The 21,629-nt window shown below is 54.9% G+C and overlaps 1 protein-coding gene and 1 long non-coding RNA gene across 2 annotated transcripts in view; one reads left to right on the top strand and one right to left on the bottom strand.

Moving 5' to 3' along the window:
• Nucleotides 1-13,869, bottom strand: part of LOC109265721 (basic proline-rich protein-like) — a 42,002-nt gene extending 28,133 nt beyond the window's left edge. Inside the window, exons 1-2 of the mRNA XM_053894793.1 lie at nt 13,525-13,869; nt 12,211-12,961 (exon numbers count right to left, since the gene is read on the bottom strand). Of these exons, the coding sequence (XP_053750768.1) occupies nt 12,211-12,961; nt 13,525-13,869 (1,096 nt within the window). The remainder of the gene's footprint in view (nt 1-12,210; nt 12,962-13,524) is intronic.
• A 173-nt stretch (nt 13,870-14,042) lies between these two features.
• On the top strand, nt 14,043-18,957 carry LOC109265723 (uncharacterized). The gene is made up of 2 exons (XR_008419716.1): nt 14,043-14,160; nt 14,354-18,957. It is a non-coding gene; the product is annotated as an uncharacterized LOC109265723 (long non-coding RNA).
• Nucleotides 18,958-21,629: the final 2,672 nt, after the last annotated feature.

Below are 21,629 nucleotides of genomic sequence, written 5' to 3'. Positions count from 1 at the left end.
CTCGCGGGCCCGGAGGCTCACTTCCACTCCTCGGAGTCTGCAAATGGCCGGTGCCCGGAACAGCCTGTCCCTCGGAAGAGCCCGTGCCCTGCCGGGCCAGGTCCCAGAGTGCAGCCAGCCCGGCCAAAGGGCCTTCCTTCACCTCCCGGGAGCCGGGTGGGCGCCCCGGGCTGGGGACAATGACCCATCACGGTGGGGCAGTGCAGCGCCTGGCGGGTGTCCCCGGGGGTGGCCCACGGGCTCCATGGCTCACTGAGAAGCCACGAAGAGCGCCTGCCTCGAGGAGACACGGTGCCTCCAAAGGCCAGCCCACCTCCGGAAACCGCCGACATACCAAGGGAAGCGCAGGACCGTGTATGTGTGCGTGCGCGTGTTACATGCGTGTGACACGCGTGTGCACGGTGTTGCAGGCACAGGACACGCGTGTGCGCACACGTGTTACGTGCACAGGACGCCGTGTGCTTGTGTGTTACACACAGGACACGTGTAGGCACGTGGGCTGCATGGCAGGACACGTGTGCGCACGTGTGTCACGTGCACAGGACACGTGTGTGTGTTACCTGCACGCACCGTGGTGCGCACACGCTGGCAAAGGCTCACGGTCCCCACCTGACCACTGTGGGGACCTGCAGAACGAACATGGGCTTCGGAGGACGGCAGGCCTGGGTCGAACCCCATCCCAATCTTCACCAGCCAGTTGAACGCGAGGGCTCCGCTTCGGGCCCAGCGCCTCCCCTGGCTGAATGGAGACGGCGAGAACCCCCGCCCGGCAGGGGTTTATTTCTGAGACTCAGAAATAAACCAAGGACGGCCAGCAGGTATGGGGTGCCCTCTGTGAACCGAGCGCCGTGCTAAGCGTGCACTGTGTGTGCTCCTCCGAGGCGGGGACACTTACTGCGCCCATTTTACAGAGGAGGCAATGGGGCCACGGAGAGACGAAATGGGGCCACGGAGAGACGAAATGGGGCCACGGAGAGACGAAATGGCTTGCCTTGGATCAACACAGCCGGGAAACGAAACCGACTGGGTCTGAGCCCCAGCCTCAGGCCCAGAGCTCACGCTCCTCTGTACTCTGCTTTCTCGAACGGGAAAGGTGCCCAGCGTGGTGCGGGCGCCCTGGGCGCGCACTGCTCCCAGTACAACCACCATCACCCTCGCTTCTCTGCCGTTGAATCGCAGGGCAGGGGCTGCTCTGCCTTGCCGACCTTTAAGAGCACCCAGACCGGCGTCAGCCACGTTCTCGGAGCTGCTGGTAAATACGGTTCTGATGCGGGCACAGGGGTGGACAGGCTAAAAGACCAAACGGGAAGGCAGCAAGGGGTGGGAGCAGAATCGCTAGAGAAAGCGGCTCCCAAGGAGCTCCTGCAAATCTCATCCGCTTTTCACTCCTCCTGTTATTTCCCAACACCTCCACCAACAGGTACTTTTCCTTGAAATAAACAAGCCACAACAAAGCACTTCTATTAACGAATGGAAGGAGCCTCGGGGAGCCTGCAGAAGACGGCGGAAGGAAGCCCCCGTGTCTCTCTCGTTCAGGTTCGGCAGCGAGGGAAGGCGGCCTCAGCGGCTGGGAAGGGCAGAGCCTGAACCCAAAATTCGGAAAAAGCAGAAGCAGTCACTTGAAAATGAGGCGGGGGAGGGGGGCGTGGGGAAGAACCCTCAGAACCGATTACATCATAACGTGAGCAAATTCACAAAATAAACAGTTACCGTTTTCAAATTACGGTGGCCGTAAAACTTCTCTGTCCTCACGTGCGCTGATGGCCAATGAATTCTGCACCTCGTTATCTTGGTGAGATTATTATTTTTTTTCAAGTTTACAGCTACTCTGTGCGGTTCACCTGTTGAATGTTTTTTGGGGGGTGGGGAGGGATTTAAATGTACCTTTAAACCAGGCAAAATATTTATTATGTGATTTTTCATAAACATCCCCAAATAAATTTATGTCAGCCTATAGAGAACAGCTAGAGATTTCATGAAGATCTCAAAATCTAAAGTCCCAAACCCCGTAATTTTGAATTTTAATCTAGCGTTAACCCCGTTCACGCTGCCACACAAAATAAAAATTGGTAATTAATTAAAGCACTTAAGGTCCGTTAACGTAGGGCATTTGGAGTCTTAAAAGGCAAAGACAAAGACCAAAATTTAAATTATCATCTAATGACGGTGAGGGTGTTTCCTCCACCCAATTGCTCAGGGCACCGTTTCACCACACAAGCGCAACTTGTTTATTTTGACCTCAGTTCTTTGAAATTGTCGACTCCACAATTGAAATATGCTGTGTGTTCCAACAAGGACCCAGCAGTCGTAATGACAGACCAGCCCATCTGTGTTGTGAGAATGTATAATTTCAGCCTATAGTGGAATTTATATAGAAGCGATGATAGGAACACTGACTGCTCTGTGTGGTACTTTCCCAAAGGAAAAAAAAAAAAACACAAAAAAAAACCCCCCCCAAAAAAAATAGCCAAGAAGAAATGGGTGCCGTGAAGAAGGCTGATATGTTGCCTGATTCAGGACACAAAAGATTCCATGGCATTTTCCTGACTTGGGGATGGGGGGAGGAGGCAGAATGTTATTACCCAAGTTAGAAAAACAAAGATGGTCACCGATTACGCATAACCACCCCACTCTGCTGGAAAACGTGTTATGCGTATACGTTACAACCTTTAGGTGAACAGAATCTCGGTGGAAAATACTAACTCAGGATGAAAATGCTCATCTGCGGAAATTAATTGATTTTATGCTACTTGCCCTTACTTCCAAAAAGGAGATGAAGTCATGTTCAAGGAAATCAGACTGTCATTCCAGGACTTGGGATTCCAGGCCTATTTACCTACACTGATTACACCAAAAAATAAAATTTTGGGAGATGAGGCATGGGCAACTATCAAAAGCATAAATTCTTTAAAACCGACGGCCCCTCCTTCCCCCCGACCCACCTCTCTCCACTCTCGACTCTTTCGCGTCAGAATTTACGACACTCTGGTTTTTTCCTATGACTCGTATTTCGTCGCCGCTGTCTAATTTGGTGCTTGCTAAATATTCGTGTGGAATGACCCTCCGGCTTGTAGCCGCAGAACGTGGTGTTCTACGCTCACAATCGTGGAAATGTTTTAATGATCTCTGCTATATACGCCTGTCTCTACAGCCCCAAACCTCCCGTATCGACTGCTGTCTAATCTAAGAACAAAAGCAGCCGTAATAGTCCTTGTGTGAGCTCAGCTCACTTTTATACGTGGTCGTGTCTGCCCCGGCCGGCTGCTCAGACCCACACAAACAGGGCCCAACGCCTCCGAATTAGGAAAACAAAGATGTATTTACGTGGGAAGTTTCTTCTCAGTTGCAATTTAGAACTTTCTGGGCCTGATTTTCCATTTTCCATAAATCAAGACCCCAGCTACCCCCAAACGTTGGGGGTGGGGTGGGAGGGAACCCAGGCTGCATCTGTGGGCACTTCCGTCAGCCTGCCAGAGGATGGAGGTGATTCGCAGCTGAACTCTGCAAAGCCCACCTTTTAAATGAAAAGGTTCAGCAGTTCTGAAGGGTCAGGGACCATCACAGGAACTCGGGCAAGCACGGAGTTCAGCTCTTGGACCGTGGCGGCAGCGTGGCCTGGGGACGCAAAGGTCTCCCAGGGACTCCCACCCCCGCTGGCCACGGTTCAGGCCCCGGACAGTCGAGTGGCTCGGCCTACAGCTCTGCAGATGGGAAACCAGGCTGGGATCCGGCACAGGCCGGCCCTGGACAACTCCGGCCCCCCGAGGGTCCGTCTGGTGGACGTGCCCACGTGCACCCCACGCACCGTCTGTGGGCAGGGCGGTCATGAGCTGGGCGCAGCGCCGTGAGGCGGAATCCCCGGGCTTAAATAAGTGTTTAAAAAACAAAGCACCAAACAGCCTAAAAGATTTCCCCCATACTGAGCTGAGGGCCGAAAAGGGCCTTCTTTTTCTTCCCCTCCTCACCCGAAATAAAATGAAACGAAAGGGAGAAAACAACCAGATCCCTAAACTATGGACATGGCAGCATTAAAGATGCCGGATAAAATAAAAGGGCCTCTGTTTCTCAATGCAGAACCCACCCTCCCGTATGCCAGCCCAGCCCTGCCTGCCGAGGAGTTTGCAGGGAGGAGCGAGGGCGCTTTGGTGTTTTTTCTCTCGGCCACTCCTGGCACCACCAAAAACTGAGACAATCATAATAACAGCAATAGTAAGGAGACCCCCACGACGAACCGACCCCACTGAACATGAACGAGTAGGCCGTGCCTATTAATGCCTCCTGAAACATTCGTTCCAATTACAATCGAGCACGCGGCTACTGTAAAATAACAAACATTCATTTTTATTGTGATTCCCAAAGCCTATAGCTTTGGATCTTAAAAATAAATGGGCCCGGCTTCTGCATTTTCCCTGCAGGTTTCGGAAAGGCTTACTTCACCGAAGACCGGTTGGGTGGGGGGGGGGGGGGGGGGTGTCGGAAATAGAATTTTGAATTTCGGATAACCAATTAGAGGGAAGGAAACGTAACAGGCACCGAGCACAAGATGGCAGAGCCCTCGGCTCGTCTCCAGCAAAAGAGAAGGGAAGAAGGTGACTTACCCAAGGTGCAGGAGGACGGGGAGCTTGCTCAAAAGCAAGGGAGTGGAACTGGTGCCCCCTGGGCCGGCCGGGCACGGTGGCAGGAGGGGGAGGCCGGCCCCGGGTGCCGGCCCCGGGTCCGACGGGCCCCCACGCGTCCTGCTCTCTGGCCACCCCCGTCCGTCGGTCCCTCGGTTCCGGCCGGCGCGGCCTGGGCCTCGGCCACCCCGGCACCCGGAGGCAGGGCCGCCAGGAGCCCAGTGGTGCTGGGGGAGGCTCTGCCGCCAGCCCAGGAGGACGAGGAAAATGCTACTTTTGTCTCCTGCTCTCATCTGGCACCGGCTGCCCGGGGAGGGGGGGCCAGAGGCGGCCGCTGCGGCTCGGCCCCGCCCACCGGGAATTTTTGAAAGATGCTCCTGGGTGCCGGGAGGATGGCAGACGTGGCAGAGGCGGGTGGGCCGGACCCCCGAACCCACCACCAGGCGGGCGGGGGGGGGGGGGGCGGCCGAGCGGGAGAGGGAGGAGGCGGCGGGCGCGGCTGGCCACTCAGCGGCCGGCCGAGGAGGACAGGGGAGCCGGCCCGGCCCGGGCCCGGCCCCGGCGCCAGCCCTCCCCGTGGCCAGGCGGCGCGGCCCTGGGCGCCATGTTGCTCCGGAGGCCGGGCGGCCCGGGCCCGCCGCGGGCACAGAGGCCGCATTGTTCCCGCGCCGGGCCCGAGGGGGAGCAGGCGGCGGCCGGCACCCGGCGTGCTCCCCCGGGGGGCCGGGCTCGGGGAGGGGGGGGGCCCCCCCCACCCGGCCAGCTCCCCGGGCCCGGCCACGGAGTGAGCCCGTCCCAGTGACGCCCCGGGAGGCCGTGCCACCTCGGCCCGGAGCCCGGGCCCTGAATCGGCCTTGTGTCCGAGCGGCCACCTGACCCCGGGGCCGTGCCACCTCTCCCGGCCTCGGTTTCCCCAGCCACAAGAGGCACAGGGAGGACGGCTCCTACCACTCAGGGCTGCCGGACGGCGGCATGAAAAACGCACACGTAGGGCCGAGCACCGGGCCGGGCAGCCGGCCGCCTTGCCCAGAGGGGCCGCGAGGCCGCCATGAGGTCGGGTCCAGGCACGTCACCACACCCTCTGAGACCATCGCAGACCCCTCGGCCCCACGAAAGCCAATCCTGGCCACCACACGGGGCAAAGGCGAAGCGTGCCCGTGCTCCAGCCCTCAGACCTGGCCAGCGGGCCTGAGGGTTTTTAACGCGGTGCTCTTATTTGGAGATTTATCAGACTCCGCTGGCCTCCGCCGGCCTCCGCCGACCTCCGCCGACGGCGGCCGGGCCACGTCCGCGTGGCCACTCTGTCTGCCCAAGTCTCTCCCTCGGCCCTTTACGTGGCCAGGCACCTGCCGCCCCAGTGCCTGGGGAGCCCCAGGGCTGTCAGTGTGAGATGGGGGCTCCCCAGGCAGGGGGGTACAGCGTGGACTGACCGTGGCCGGGCCTGCCGCCTCGGCTCATGGGCCTGTCGGCAGCGCCTGGGAGTAAGGGGCTGTCTGGACACCAGAGCAACCGGGGACGGGAGCTCAAGCTCGGATCCTGTGGTGCCCAAGAAGGAGGTGGAGGGGCGAGGCGACTGAGCAGGAAGGAAGCAGCCCAGGAGGAGCCCTCTGGTCCTCGGGCTCTGGTCTCACGCACACCGCCACGTGACCAGCTCGACAGCTGATGCCAGAGACAAAGCAGGTAGGATTCTGATGCCACGCGCCTGACCAGGAACGCCGGGGATTCCATTCCAGGAACAGCTTGGCACAGTATCGCCACGGCCAGAAGTGGCCTCTGCTGCGCCAGCTGGATGCCCAGGAGAGAACGGCCTCCACCCCAAGGCCTGCAGCCAGCGTGGGTCTCAGGACACAACACATCAGTCAGGGTGGCCGGGCAGGTCTGGGTAACGTGACGAACAACCTGCCTGAGATTCGCCGCAGTCTCTTGCGGTTCCAAGATAAGGAACACTCGAGCCCCGCACCACCGTTTTATTATAATTTAAAATGTAATTATAACAGGCTGATTTGAATGTAAATATCGCCGTGAAACACATGAAAGGCGAATCAAGATTTAAGAGCCCCAAACCAGCAGGTAAATAGTTCAGCTAAACGCTCTTCCTGCCACTGGAGATCCCAGAATGAAGGAAGGGCGTTTCACCGAAAAACCCAGCCCTGGCATTAGAAGCCAAAGGCATCAGGGACAACAATCCTGTTTCAATTCGGAAGGAAAATTCTATCCCTCCCTTAAAAAAAAAAAAAAAAGAAAAGAAAAGAAAAAAGGCCGTTTCACTTCGTACATCCCGGGCACACGTTTCCAACCACAACTGCCAATCACTCGACAAATAATAATCCTTGCCTCTCCGGCTCACGGGTCTACTCAGAGAACCCACCTCTCGGCCACGGACAGGGCAGCAGGCCCGGCCGCGTGTTCAAGGGCCCCACTACGGCGGCCACACGGCTTTCTGACCCATCCGAAATCCAATGCAAACAAGCCTGCCATCTGGAATCTCACAGTAAGGACTGTCTCCCAGTCCAGCGTTGACTCCTGAAGCCGCCCCCACCGAGTGAAAGCTTGTATTGGGAGGGTTTTCTGCCTCATGCCACACCATTCCAGTGTTTCCCACTTAGATTTTACCAATCCCACCCACACGCCCTCAGAAGTTGTTTTGGTCACCCCCCCGCCAAAGAGAGATCTCTTCAGAGCATTTTGGGGGGTCAGGGTAAACAGACCACAGCTGAGCGGTCCCAGGATTTAAAAAATTAAAAAAAAAAAAAAAAAGGGATGCAAAAGCAGTTTTAAAAAACGAAACTTCATTTTTTGAAAGCCAAATATTATCATCTGCCAACAAAGACTCACGGGGGAAGGGGAAGCTTGGCAGGGAGCGGACTCTCATCCCTCACCCGGACTGGGGCCACTCCCTCCCCTGTCCTCACCCGCTTCGAAGGGGCGTCCAGGCCGAGGACCCCCTCAGCTGGCAGGGAGCCCAGGCCGATTATCCCCCGCGGCCTTTCCAACGTCCCCCCAATGCCAGGAAGACGTTCTCATTCCCGGCCCCAGGCGGATCCGTTCCTCCGAGCCCCTAACTCGAGCCTGGGAGCCGGGCCTGGTTTCTCAGGGCGCCTTCCTGGCTGCGTCGAGGCTGGCGATTTAGCAGGGAACGGGGCTGGACCCTATCCACAGAGCAGGAAGAGGGAGATGGCTACTGGATAAGCGTCAGAGGGAAGTTCTGTTCATTTTAGTAATTCAGAAAACGTCCGTCCAGTGCTGACTCCGGGCCGGTTTGTCAGGAGTGACCAACACACCGTCTCCAGCCAGCGAGGGTACGTGAGGGTTAGTGTGCGGCTTACCCGTGGCAGGTCGGACTCCCTGACAGCCTGCGGACTCCTCCCGAGTTCATCGGAGAATGGATTCTGGGAGGAGTAAAGGGCCCCAGAAAGTCACAAATATTACCCAAAATCGCCCTCGATGGCTTCCTCCTCCGGGAACGGACCCTTCCTCGAACAGTCCCAATTTTCCTCACTTGCCCTGGACTACCCATCACCTCCAGCAGACAAAGGCCCAACGGGGTCTAGCCCAAGGGAGGGTCCCTCCAGCCCCCACCATCCAACACCCGGAAACCTGGCCACCTTTCCGGTGGTTGCGAATGTGCCCTCGCACCCTTGAGAAAGAGATCACAGAAGGGAAAAATTAAACTTGAGAAAGTTAGCCTCCACTCAACAAAGAAAGCCAGACGTTCCCGCTGAATTTTCCAAGAACCATGGGTCAGGGGGGCTTTCTCTTTTCCCTTTCTATAAATCTCGGTCCCTGACTAGGTTCTGAAGGCCTGTGATACCCAAGATACTCGAGCTCTGCCGGCCCAAGCCAACGGGACACCGGTCAGCCCTGGAAATAAGCATTTCGTATAAAAGATCCATTGTCTCTGCCTGAGAACAGTTATTGCCTTTTCTCGGTCCTCAGCCACATAACATCAGGACGCCCAGGCTCCTTTCTTGTTCGGACAACATGTTTTCAGCAAGGCCAATCTCGCTGGGTCTTCCTGAACCATCAGCGAAGAGACAAGATTCTCCTCAGCGAAGTGTTCTGGTGAACGTATGCTTGTATTCGGCCAAAAAGCAATTAGCTCATCAGTGGTGAAACCCTCCCACCAAATCGCCAGCCGCATTGCCAGCAAGATGCTGGCAGCTGCTGTGGCCACTCTGGACCCCCGAGTCGCGACATCCTGCCCTCATTCTTCCCCCAGACCCTGAATAGGTGAGGGGCACACGTCAGACCCTGGGGTCGGCGCCCGAGTGACCTCCTCAAATGCCATTCCCGGGGCAGGGAGGAGGTTCCACTCCTTCCTCTGGGAGCACGTCCCGGGACCTCCAGAGGCCTTGCCCCCCTCTAGTGCCCCCAGTGCCTCCTAGCCAGGTCGCCGTGGGAAGGAAAGCCCTAGATTTGCAAGCTCCTCGCAGTCTACCAGATAGGAAATATCGAAGTTCACTTGTACCACCACCTGCGGGGCGGGGGAGTGAACTTGTAGGTGCCCTTTCTAGTGAAACCAAAACCGGACTCCCCGTTTCTTAGAAACTCAAAAATATAATCGTCACTAGCAATAAAAATGGCGATTACCATTTACAACAATAACAATGACAACAGCAGCAGCCATTTATGGCTCCCTGCCACGTGCCAGGAACCGTGCTCTGTGGAATTCACGGTGCCTGGACGCTCCAAACGACCCTCCGAGGTTGGATTTATTACTCTTGCTCTAGGACTTGGGGTACAGGACTCGGGGTACAAGGATATGCCCTGTCCGGGGTCACACAGTGAGCCAGGGGCAAGGACGGGACTGGAGCTGCCCGATGTGAGTCGGGACACCCCCTTTTAATGGGGCGCCTGCAAGAGTATCCTCCCTTCTCCCCAGATGTGCAAGCACACCGTGTAAGCCCAACGAACACCAAGCATGATGGTTTTAAGCTGTTTTCCTGGCTGGCCCGCAAGGGCCTCCCTCCCTTCCCAAACACTGGTTTCCCTGGACAGCAGGGAGTGCTTGTTCAGAGAGAGTGCCCGGCAGGGTAGGCAAAGGCCTCCGGACCCTCTCTCAGCCCCAGGGACTGCCTTCCACTCAGGCCTCATCCACACCAGGGCAGAACAGGCCCCGACACCCTTCTGAGGACGAGAGCAAGCAAGACTGGGTCACAGACGGCCCCATCAGGTGCAAACCACACAGAGCCAAAAGTCATCCTGCTGTAAACCTCCCGGCTGTTCCCACTGAGCAAAGCAAACTGCCGTCTGCACCTGTTCAGGTGGCACGTGGAACCTGGTCACAGCAGAGACCTCCTCGCCACACACTGCCTGTGCTGAGCAGCTGGCCCCCACCAGCACCCCGGAGACCCATCGCCCAGGATCTGGGGCCTCCAGTGGCCAAAGGCTGGGCGTGACACAGCCCCAAGTACAGGCGACAAAACACTACAGGGCTGGCCCCGGCTTAAAACAAAAGTGGAAATACCAGGGCCATCCTCCCACTCGCCCACCACAGTCCACGAGTCCCTATGCCCCTGCTTAGCACATTCTTCCTATTAAATCCAGAAGTGACAAAAACCAGACGGGCGCCAGTTCGTTTCTGGAACCTTGACTTTGGTGTGCATGTCCTCAAAAATAAAACGTGCCTGGATGGGCTATCCCAACATGGTAGGAAGCCCCTGGTGGGGGCCCAAGCCTCCACCGAAACTGGGCTGGCTCTGAGAATCAAGGACAAAGGCAAGACAGGACAGCGTTGGTGCTGAGATAGTGCCTCTTCCCGGGGGCGGGGGGGGGGGGGGGGAATGTTTACTATAGACACTCTCAAGCCCATCACATTCCATGCGCCAGGGGCACACGTTGGCGGGGGAGATGGGCCTTGGCAGCTTTGACAAATAGCAAGCCCCCACGAAGTGGCCCTGGGGGTGCCTCCTTGGATGCTCAGCCTTTCCCTGCTCCCATAGGCCCACGGAGAGGGAGCAGCGGGTACCCCTTCTTCGGGGGTCTGGTTTAATCCTGGGGTATTCCCTAGGAGCCTCAGCAGGAGGCCACACCTTCCTGCCCATCGTGAGACGCGTTACAGGTCCTCCGTGGACCTGGGGAAAACATCTCCTGCGTTCTGCAGGCGAGGATCCGATGGAACTCGAGCCCTTTCTAATTACTAACCCGGTCACCGCCGACGCCAAGCAGCAGCTCCATTTCTGTGCCCCCATCCCCGAGATCGCTCCTGAAGGGCCCACCCGGGTTTCACGGCTCCTAACTGCCTCTCGTAAAGTCATAAATAAAAATCCAAAACGGAGGAGGTGGGGAGGTGGCTCGGGAGAGGAAGATGAGGGCCTAGCAGAAAAGACGGCCGCCGGGTCCGTTCTACGGCACTGAAGCAAACTTCCAGCCTCTGTGCCGGGTTTGGCCAGATCTTACTGAGGTGGTCTCCTCTTTCCTCTGGGCTCTAGGGAAGCAGGCAGCCCGGGGAGAGGTTGTCGTGAGGCAGGCCTGGGCTACTCAGGCCTCCATCCATGTTCCCGGAAACACGGCATTCAGGAGCCAGCTTGCAACTCTGGGGTGTTATGGAAACAGGCCCCCACTGCCCATTATTTTGTGGTCAAAGGACCCGGCGAGGTTCTCCAAACCACATCAATAAGATGGGGAGAGCAGAGGGGAAATCACACCTGTGATACGATGGTATTAAAAAGCTGGCTCAATCCCCCCCCCCCCGCAATGGGTTTCACTTTAACGGGATAGGTATATGAGAGTACAAGTATGCATTTGAAAATCCCCAATGGCCAGAACCAACGAACGAAAATGCAACGAAGACAGTGCTGGCCTGTGGAGACCGCCTTGGCTTCTGAAAGCCAACTTTGAAGAAATTAATTTCAGCGTTACCTTAAAACCCTGTAATTACGGCAAACGCGCATTCCTTCACCCATGTCTCGCTCCCCACAAACTCCCCAGGGCCGCCGGCTGGGCCTGTGTGTGAGCCACCTATAAAGGGGGATTTATTACGAAAAGTTATGAGTTGTTTTTCGTTTTATGCCACCATAAACAAGAAACCTCCACACAAGGGCCTTTCACTTGCTGGGCCCAGCGGCTGCCAATGCTTGACTGAGGGCCCCCTAAATCGGCTCTCCATAAATGCTTGACCAGCAGAAAGAAAGAATAAATAAATGAATAAATAAATAAATAAGAAGCAACAATTTCCCTGATTTAGGAGGGAATGAAAGATGTCAATTTTTCCAAAAAAAGGAAAAAGAAAAAAAAAAAAAAACGATCCCAGCGTCCAAATAACCCTTCCAATCGCATCAAACCTAAAAACAGATGCTTTCTCTTTTCCTTCTATTCTGTTTAAGACGCCTGCCAGCACTATTTACTTTATGCGCTCAACAAAATTCTCTCTGGCAAACGGTCCGCACACCTGAGATCAGGAGCTGTATTTGACGAATTCCAAGTTCCTGCATTTTAATGACGGCCCCGTGGAGTTCTTGCCAAGCTGGCCAGGCTTCAGGTTCAAGAGCAACCTCCTCCGTCTGCGGAAGGCCTGCCCTACAGGCTCTTCTTAGAAATCCCTTCATTAATATTTAAATACTCACTAAGTAGCGAAAGTGAGAAATGCACTTACCATCCTCAGGAGTCGCCCGGAACCCGATGGTGACCCCGGGACTCGCAGGTCGACCGCCCTTGCCGGAGGAACGCGCCCGGACGCAGCCAGCGCTGCGCTGTAGTGCCCACACCGCACAGGCCCCGGGCGAGCGACGGGTATGCGTCCTGGGTCCCAAACGCTTCCCTCCTTCACGCGTGCGAACCGCTGAGAGCAGCGCGGTGCCATCTCCCGCAACTCTTCGCAGGGCGGGACGGCTCCGGGACGGAGACGGCCGGACGAAGCGCACGGCCAGGCCCCACTCTCCCGGTCCCGCACCGCGCCGCTCCTCCTCTGTGACTCCGGCGTGCCCGTACGGAACCACCGGACCTCTCGGGAGGAGCGGCCGGCAGAACCCGGTCTCCGCATCCGAGACTAGCGCCTCGAGGGACCTTTGTCCGGGACGAAAACGAAAGCGCGCCGCGCCGGGGGCGCCCACGCCCTGCCGCGGAGGTCCGGGCCGGCGCGCCCCGCGACTTTCTCCAAGTTCACGTGCTTCCCCGGCGGGCGGGCGGCGCGGGCCCGAACTTGCAGGGCCGGGTCGTCGGGCGCGCTGCGGGTCGCGGGCGGGCTCCGGGCGGCCCGGCGGCGCGGGCCGGGCACAATGGGCGCCGCCGGGCGGGCGCGGGGACAGCGTGGGCCCGGCCGCCGCGCGGCCGCTCGTCTGGCTCGGCCCGGGCGCCGAATGCGGCGGCGGCGGCTTGGCACAGACGCGCCGCGCGCCCGGTGCATGCTAATGGCCGGCGGCCGCGCCATGAATTATTCAGCAGCGGCGCGGAAAGGGCGAGCGCGGCGCGGAGGGCGGCCCGGCCCGCGCGTCCCCCGCCGCTGCGAAGCCGCCGCGGCGACTTCCCAAACTTTCCCCGGTCGGCACCGAGGATGCGGCCCCCGCGGCGCCTCCGTCCCCGCCCGAGCGCGCCGGCCGCGCTTCCCACGTTGCCGCCTATTTTATGTCTTTTGTCTCGGAGTTGGCACCTGTCCCAGAGAGCGCGTTTCCCTGCCCACCCCTTCGCCGCCGGATCGGGGCGGGGGAGGGGGTACAGGGGACCCGGAGAGGAGAAGACGGGGAGGTGGGGGGAAGCAAGGCGCCTACGGGCCCCGTAGCCAGGAAAGACCTCCCGGGGACAGCGGCCGTGCCCGCGCGCCCGGGCGCCTCTGTTCCGCGGGGAGGTCAAGTCTTCGGCTGTGCCCAGAATACCAACGAGGCCTCCGCCCCCCCACCCCTCGCCGCGGCCGTGCCCGCTGCGGGCGAGGACGGACCGCGGCCCCTCCCCGACTCCCCCCTCCGCCGCGCACCCTCCTCCCGGGGCCCGCGCGCGCGGGCGGGGCGGGAGGCGCGAGCAGCGGATTCGCCGCCCGAGCCCCGCGCCTCGCCCCGCAGCCCCGCGTGCGCGCCCCCGCGGGCACGCCGCCCCGGGCGCTCCCCGCCGCGCGCCCCCGGCCCGCGGCCCCGCCCGCCTGCCGGCGCGGCCAGGGGGGCACCGCCGCGAGGACCCATCCGTCTCCGGCTTCGCGCCCCGGGGCCGCGCGGCTGTGGGGCGGGCAGGCGCGAGCCCTGGCCCCAGCTCGCCCCGCCGCCCTGGCACCGAGGCGGCTGCCGGAACGCGCTCGGCGGCTGCGTTCCGAGGCTCCGGCTGCCATGATTGCGGGCAGCGGGGCGCGCGCGCAGGCTCGGGCCCGACTCGGGGACCCCGGGCGGACCGACGGTCTCTGGCCTGCGCGCAGACCCGTGCGCGCCGCGGAGAGCGGCTAGGGTCGCCGGGCTCGGCACTGCAGGGGCCAGCGTGTGCCACGGAGCTCTAGACGAGGTCCCGGGACAGGGCTCGGGGTCCACGGCGGCGGGCTTCCCCCGGTGCAGGGCGCGCGCCAGGGCGACCCCGCGGCGGCTTTCCGGACGGCGCGGGTCCGGCGGAGGGAGGGGCGCGGTGCCAGGTGGGGGGGGGGGGCGCTGTACGGGATCTGGTGAAGTGGAGAGGGGTAGCGCACTGAGCCCAGAGATGGAGGGGGTGTGCAAGGTGCCTGGCGGAAGGGGGTGCCCTCACGGTGCCGGGAAGGCGTGGGATGGCGGGGCACCGTGCCCAGAGCCGCTGCCCAGCTCCGAGCTCGCTCTCTTCCTTCCCCGCAGAAACAACTTCCTGCTCCCCTGGCCCGGAGCGTAGGAGCTGCGGAGAGAAGTTCTAGGCCGCAGCTTTGCTCTCTCCGAGACCGACGACTACACTGCAACACCCCGGGGCCGCGCGGTTCCCTCCCGCGCCCCCTTCCGGGGGTCGCGACAGGCAGGGCTCCAGGGCCCGGACACTGGTTATAATGCCAAGGAGGCCGCAGCAGCTTGAACCGCCGGCTCCGCGGGGGCGCCTGAGTGGTTTCCCCGCAGAAAGGCCGACCTGGGCCTCCGTCGCTCGGGGACGACACCGGGTCACTATGCTCGGACCCCCTCTCCCTGTCCAGGCATGCCCTCTCTCAGAGCCAGATGGACCTGGCTGTCCCAGGACGCCCGCGACGGGGGCCCGAGGGGAACAAGGTCTCCTGGGCCCCATCCCAATGTCTCTCTGTGCCTGTCTCCCCCCAGCGCCCCCCCCCCCAGCCGGCCTTGGCATTCTAACCAGTGTCCCTTGACGTCACATCTCGCCATTTCTGTCAACCAATTGAAACTTGCTCGTTGTCATAAAAATATATATACTTTTTATGCCATTGGTACATTCAAAAGTTCCTCGTGTGCCCTTGCTTCCCAGGAAACTCCATTCCATATTGGATTGGACTGCCCAGAAAGAGGAAACTGGCCGCTCGAGGCAGGGCTGGGCTGGGGCCTGGGTTGCCCACCCACCCACCCACCTTGGAAGCTCTCTAGGCCCCTATGACCTTGGCCTTGAACTGTGGCTGGACACCTACCTGTGAGATACATGGTTTCACGGGGAGGGGAAAAGGTCAGGATATACTAAGGAATCTTCCCAAATTGCTTTCCTGGGTGTTAGACTCTTACCGTGGCCTCTTTTTAGAGGCAGTTTTTCTTATTTCTCTGAGAAAACCGAGTTTTAGAAAATGGAGTAGAAATGTTTTCCGGTGACTCTTTTCATTGAAATGCTGACCAACTTTCACTTTTCACAGCAGAGCAGAGACAGCCCAAGCCGGGTGACTTCACAATGGGGTGGGTTTCACTCTTTCCCCGAGGAAGGTCCAGGGTGGCCCTCCCAGCCTCAAGGACCGTGGCGTCCCAAGCTGGGCGCCCAGGAATTCTGTGCTCCTCCTTCCTCAGTAAAGGACACCCTCGTAGCAGCTCCAGGCTTAGGAATGCCGTGTCTGTATTCTAGCAATACGGCAGAACTACGTCTCTTGTCTAGCACCCGTCCTTTATAATCTTCTTCCCTGTTACAGCTCCCAGCCCTGACTAGGCCTGTGGGGTAAGAGAGCACGTCCTACAAACTGAGTATGTGCAAGGCAGTCCCAAAGAGCCACCCAGAACCCTCTATCACCTCCCCCGCTGCCGCGGCCACACCGAGGAAGAACCCAAGCACCACTCGCCATTATACACGCCCCCCCCCCCAGCCCCCCATCTCTACTGCATGGTTCAACGGCTTTAAAAAAAAAAACCCATCAGACATTCTGTGGCTTAGCAACTTTGGGGACTCCAGAACAACAATACTTTTCGAGACTGGCTGAATGCAGAGATCTAAACACACTAAGTCTCGGGCCCTTTTCATACCAAACCTTGTTTTTCCAAAATAATGAGCAAGCTCGGTAACTACTGAACGGGGATTTTGAAAATAAATATATGGTTACTATTTTCACATAAAACTGTTCCCCAAGTGCTAACTCTAGAGATGTGTATACCTCTGTGATAACGTTCTCGCACACACACACACACACACACTGCACTCCAACAACTGCGCTCTAATCTATTGATAATCACTTTCCTAAACACTATAAATATTATAACTAATGTGATACATGTTTTGTGATTCCGTTGGTGGATTAAAACGTTGAATTTAAAAAGCCACAGAGAAAAAGAGATTATCTTACATTATGCCAGTTACAACTTTTGTTCCTTTGGCACAAATACAAATTTGACAACGGTATCATTACGGAAGGCACTGACTGAATGCCAGCGTATTAACTTTGTAATTTTCACCTGAAATCATTGTATAATCACACCCGAGTTGCTAACCTTTTTATTAGCTGATTTTTTTTTTTGCTCTCACACACATTAATAAGTTAATTTGATGCTGTTTTCCGCCCCCTCCTAATTTTTATTTGGTAAAACAAGAAATTGGGTGAGTCAGAACCATATTTGAGAACACGCACTTTTTTTTTTTAATCCTCTCTATACTTGGCAAGGATTTACATATAATTTGGTTACAAATTCAGAAATCAAATTCTGCTTTATTCAAGGAAAATAATAGCTTTCAGGTAATTCCACTGGCTACTATTCAGGTTGGTTTTTTAAAGTCTTTTCCCAACTTGCTATCATATTACGTTATTCAGAGCAAATAATATTAACAAGTGTGCTCAAATTCTCAAAACAGAAACCTGGAACATTTACTTTGTTGGTGAATGTTATTATGATGGACAGGCTTCCTGGAGAAAGAACTTGGTCTGGGTCTGTGAGCCACACCGTGCCTAAGGTCAGACGTTGAAAAAAATAAGTCATAGGAAGGCTCTCGATATACCGGGATGTTTATAGTATCGGCCTTATACAGTTATTTTTTCCTGATTTCTCCCAAGATCTGCCTAATGGGAATGCAGCTGGCGACTTCCTGCTCTGCCTCCGAGCCCGTGTCCCCGGCCCAGCGTCCGGCCTCAGAACAGCCCAGAAGGCCGCGGGCACTCCAGTTTACTGTCCCTTTTCCCTACGCAGCGACTTCTAATAGTTCAAAAAAAATTCGGTGTACAAGACATTCCAAGGACTTAGTAAACAGATGCGTTTAATCTCATTAAAAGCAAGCAGGATGCGTGTGAGTGAAAACTTACATTTTCACTTGGGTTTTGAACGTTCAACTTCGCACACTCAAGAAGAACCATGCCTTCAAAGCTGCCCAATCAGCTTGAGATTGTGAGAGCGCGGCGGCTCCTGGGTTAGATACCACTTCTTCAGTCATCCCAGACAATGTGCCCTTTTGAGGAGCTGCTAAGAAGCTTTGGGTGCTGTGTATAAAGGCAAAGCAGGCTTATGATTTTTTCTTTTCTTTTTTCTTTTCTGTTCTGTTCTCTCTTTTTTTTTTTTTTCTTTTTTTCTTTTTTTGGTTTTTGGTTTTGTTTCGTTTCGTTTCGTTCGTTTGCTTTTGTCTCAAAGTAGTTTGCCGGTTTGGGATTCCGTTTCGCTCTGCCTGTTTTGTGGCTGCGTGTACCCCTACTTTTGCACACAAACCCACCGGCATCAATTTGCCTTGGGAAAGCCCTTGGTTTTTTTCCTACAGAGACAGCTGAGGAAGAGGAGAGGGGAGAAAGAAGCCTGCTAGTGTTGGTGCAGGTAAAACGGGCGAAAGATCATTGAGTTAGGCTCTCGGGCCGGGGAAGGAATGTGAGCAAGCATCCACACAGAAAGGATTCCTTCCTTCCAAACATCATGAACCATTTTCAAAATCTTTTGCTTTAGTTCACCCCATTTCATGTTAAACTTGGCATTCGTTCACTAGCAACCGAAATAAAACTCTGGCCACAGGACAAGCATGTTTGAGAAACAAAGCAGGGGGCAAAACTCCACATTAGCAGCCCTCTCCCCCACCAAACACCGAGCATGCTGGTAGACCATTCCAGAAGGCTGCAATAAATATGTACTTGATTGTGCGCACACACATAGTGAATATACTGTATATAATACACACGGGCTGGTAACCACAATTCCCCCTTACAGAGAGGGCACCTGGGTGGCTCAGTCGGTTAAGCGTCTGACTCTTGATTTCGGCTCAGGTCATGCTCTCCAACGGTTCGTAAGATCGAGACCTGCATCTGCCTTCAGCACAGAGCCTGCTTGGGCTTCTCTCTCGTTCCCTCTCTCTCTGCCCCTCCACTGCTCTCTCTCTCTCTCTCTCTCTCTCTCTCTCCCTCAAAATACATAAAGAAACATTAAAAAAAATTTTCTCCTGGCAGATGAAAAATTACAATTCATCTTTTTCACTCTGAAGTAGTCAGAGTGACTACTTTGAGTAAGTCAGGAAAAATGAATTCAGGATGACAGGCCAGTACTCCTGGTTACACACATATACACCAAATGGTAAAGCTAGGTTCTCAGCATTATATAAGGAATTCGAAAAAGCACAGAACAGACTAAAGTCTTTAAAAAATCAAAATTAACTCTCAATGAGACGTGGGTTCTGAATTTAGTCGCTCACTTCTGCAATTCCTAAAATGGAATCATCATCAATTGGGAAATTAACATTTTCCTGAAGAATTTAGGATGCCACGTGTAGCAAATTTGTGTTAGCAATTAAAGATGGATTGGAATTTGTAATTTAACAGTTGCCAGTAGACCAAGTTACCTACTCGCACAAAAATGAAAAGACATCAGAAAATCTGAAAAGAACTTCTCTCCCCAAATAGCCAAAGAATGCCTTCGTTTCTCAGTTGAAAGCCTTGATTTATGTGAAATGTTTTTGCACCTTATCGATCCTTTATCCGGAGCCCGAAACAGTCACTGACTATTTCAATGACTATATATTCTTTTTGAACCACATCTAAGCAGACTTGAGCTATTAAAAATTTAAAGCAATGTTAAACTAAAAACTGTCAAATGTTTTTGTGTTTTTTTTTTTAATTTTCTAAAATAATGCTGAAAGTCAGTTGAATTTTTTTCTCCCCCAGCCCCAGCTGAAATGAAAACTTTAGGACCATTTCTTAGCCATACAGTTCCTCAGTGAGCTAGGTAAATTATAAGCCCTTAGAATAAAGAAAAAGGAAAGAAAGGAAATAAATCCTGAGTTAGAACTCAAAAGGTTCATTGTTAAATTGCAAAGGACAGCAGGCATGTTTTTTAAAACGAAGATTTCACAGGTCCGTTCTTTAAAATGTTATTGCAACAGAACCCAAGCAAGCTACCTACAAAGTGATCACGTACAGAATGAGGGGTTTTTGAGGTGACAATTTCAAGTTGTTGGAAATTTGACCACAGTGGTCTTGTCAAAATACTCCCATTTTATTTTCTTAAAATCTGATTTCACACAACACGGGCGAGTAATTTGCTTTATATAGAAGGACAGCCTCTTTTTTTTTTTTTTTTTTTTTTTTTTTACTGTGTCTAAATATCGTAGCTTTTAGATGTGGTTAACACAAAGACAAAGTTAAGGCTGGATTTTTCACAGATGCCCTTTCTACGAAAAGTAATGTTTTAGCTAAATTTATCACTGCAGGACAAGATCATATTTAATGGCTGCAAAGAAAAATACTGAAGAAGGAAAAAAAAAAAAAAAAAGAAGGCCGACGCTTTTGTCCTGTTTTGTTTCTGGCTATTTCTAGAGCAACTTTTGGTGTAACTCCTAATATTAAAAGGACATGAACTTCATTTTTCTTAAAGAAAAGGAAGTAGTAATGTAGGCAATCAGGTAAGGGGGACATTAATTCGAAAATAAGAGTCCATGTAATTTTCACATGAGGAACATATATTGTAAGAATTTCTTTCAAAATAAGGAGAGGTGCACACGGGCTTGGTTCCCCACGACGCTCCCGGGCAGTGATTTTTTTTAACCACCATCAAAGGCTCTCGCCTTTGCTAATTTCTTTCCATTGACCAGTTTTTCGACTCTGCCTTCTAAACATGCTGCGGGATCCTGCTTCCAAAGTGGCCCCTTCTGCGTCTTCTTCTCTAGGAGGAGTGACTGCCGCCTCCTGCCCGCACACTGACAGCCCCGAAACTGGCATTCTACTCTCACACGTAGAATGCCGGAAACTTCTAGGAGGGCTCCAAAGCTCACCGGGAAACTTCTCTCGCCGGGGAAAAAAAAAAAAACTTCGCAACGCACACCTGGATCTACAGATTCGGAAAAACTAACCAGCTGTGGCCGAAAACCAAAACACTCAACCACCCGAACACGGTCTGCAAGAAACACAGAGCCCTTTGACACCATGCAAAGGCTTGTAAATAAAATCGCTCCAAGGCAGACAGGCTGAATGAGACTCTTAAGACAGTCAGTTGGTGCCTCGAAATTTAAAATTAGAACATTAAATGTTACCAACACGAGGATATCCTGGGATACATGTGTGTGCGCATGTGCACGCACTTGCCTGTGTGTGTGTGTGTGTGTGTGTGTGTGTGTGTGTACATGTGTGTGTATGTATATAGGAAGAAGAGTTTTCCCGCCCTATGGCTTGGAGCCGATCTGAGGTCCAGCAGGGGTGCCCCTAAACCAGGCAAAGGGCAGGCCCTACCCGAATTCTCTTGGGGGTCACTTCCCCTTTTATGACACACGTGCAAACACCCAAAGCCAGTGAAAACACAACCTGCTGTAGACAACAAGGACCGATCTCACATATAGTCTCTCCTTGGAATAAAAAAATTGTGATTTGTGGATGGCAAACCAAGCTGACCTCATTCTTTGTCACTAGGACAAACGCGGCAACGCCAGTGTTGGGGGCCAGCGTCGACGTGTGCTCTCTGCACCCGCAGCTCCGGGAGCCACGTGAGCTGGGTTCTTCAGGGAGAAGCGGGCTGGGCCAGGGGTTTGGGCCGCGCAGACCCTTACCCTAACCGGGCCAGGCGTGGCCGCAGACAAGAGTCTGGGCTCGGACTCTGGGATAAACATTCAAGGTTCTCAGGCGTATGTGCCAGAAGGAAGAGGGTCTCTGGAACCGTCACATCCAACCCCCCAAATTGGGGGCCATCTTGGTGTCATGTCCAGAGGCCTTGAGGGGACAAGGATGCTCTTTATCTTGCCCAATTTCTCCCCAGGCTTGGCCCGCATCCTTCTTACAGCTAAGGCAGCGGGTTTCGATACAGTTCAAGTCACCAAAAACACCCAGAGCATTCGGTCTGTGCCAGGTACCGCAGGGTCCCCGGGAGTTTCGATCATAAAACAGCAGCCTATAGAACAGGGTTTTTCCTAAGGTAATAAGGACAGCATCTCAACTACCTACAGCAAGTGCTTCATAATTTACAGCGTTCTCACCCACCTCAGGCTCGTGGGATCCTCACGACCCAAGAGGAAGACAGAATAAGAAGGATCACGCCTCCCTAAAGGCCAGGGAAACTGAGGCCCAAGTGGACAGAACAGTGACTTGGCCTAATACCGCACAGACCCGGGACCAACACACGCCACTTTGTTATTTTGGCTTTCTCTCTCTCTCTCTCTCTTTTTAAAAACATCACCACCCACCGCTTCCTACTCATACACACATAGGCTTATTTTATAGGTAAGAACCGTTCCCAGGAAAAACAGAGCCCCATTGAAATCTGGGTCCCAGAACTGCCTTAAGCG

This window comes from Panthera pardus, unplaced genomic scaffold, assembly GCF_024362965.1.
Source record: "Panthera pardus isolate Hobbes unplaced genomic scaffold, ASM2436296v1 HiC_scaffold_6, whole genome shotgun sequence".
NCBI lineage: Eukaryota > Metazoa > Chordata > Mammalia > Carnivora > Felidae > Panthera > Panthera pardus.
Note: the sequence above shows the minus strand (reverse complement) of the source record. Positions and strands in the feature narration are given on the sequence as shown.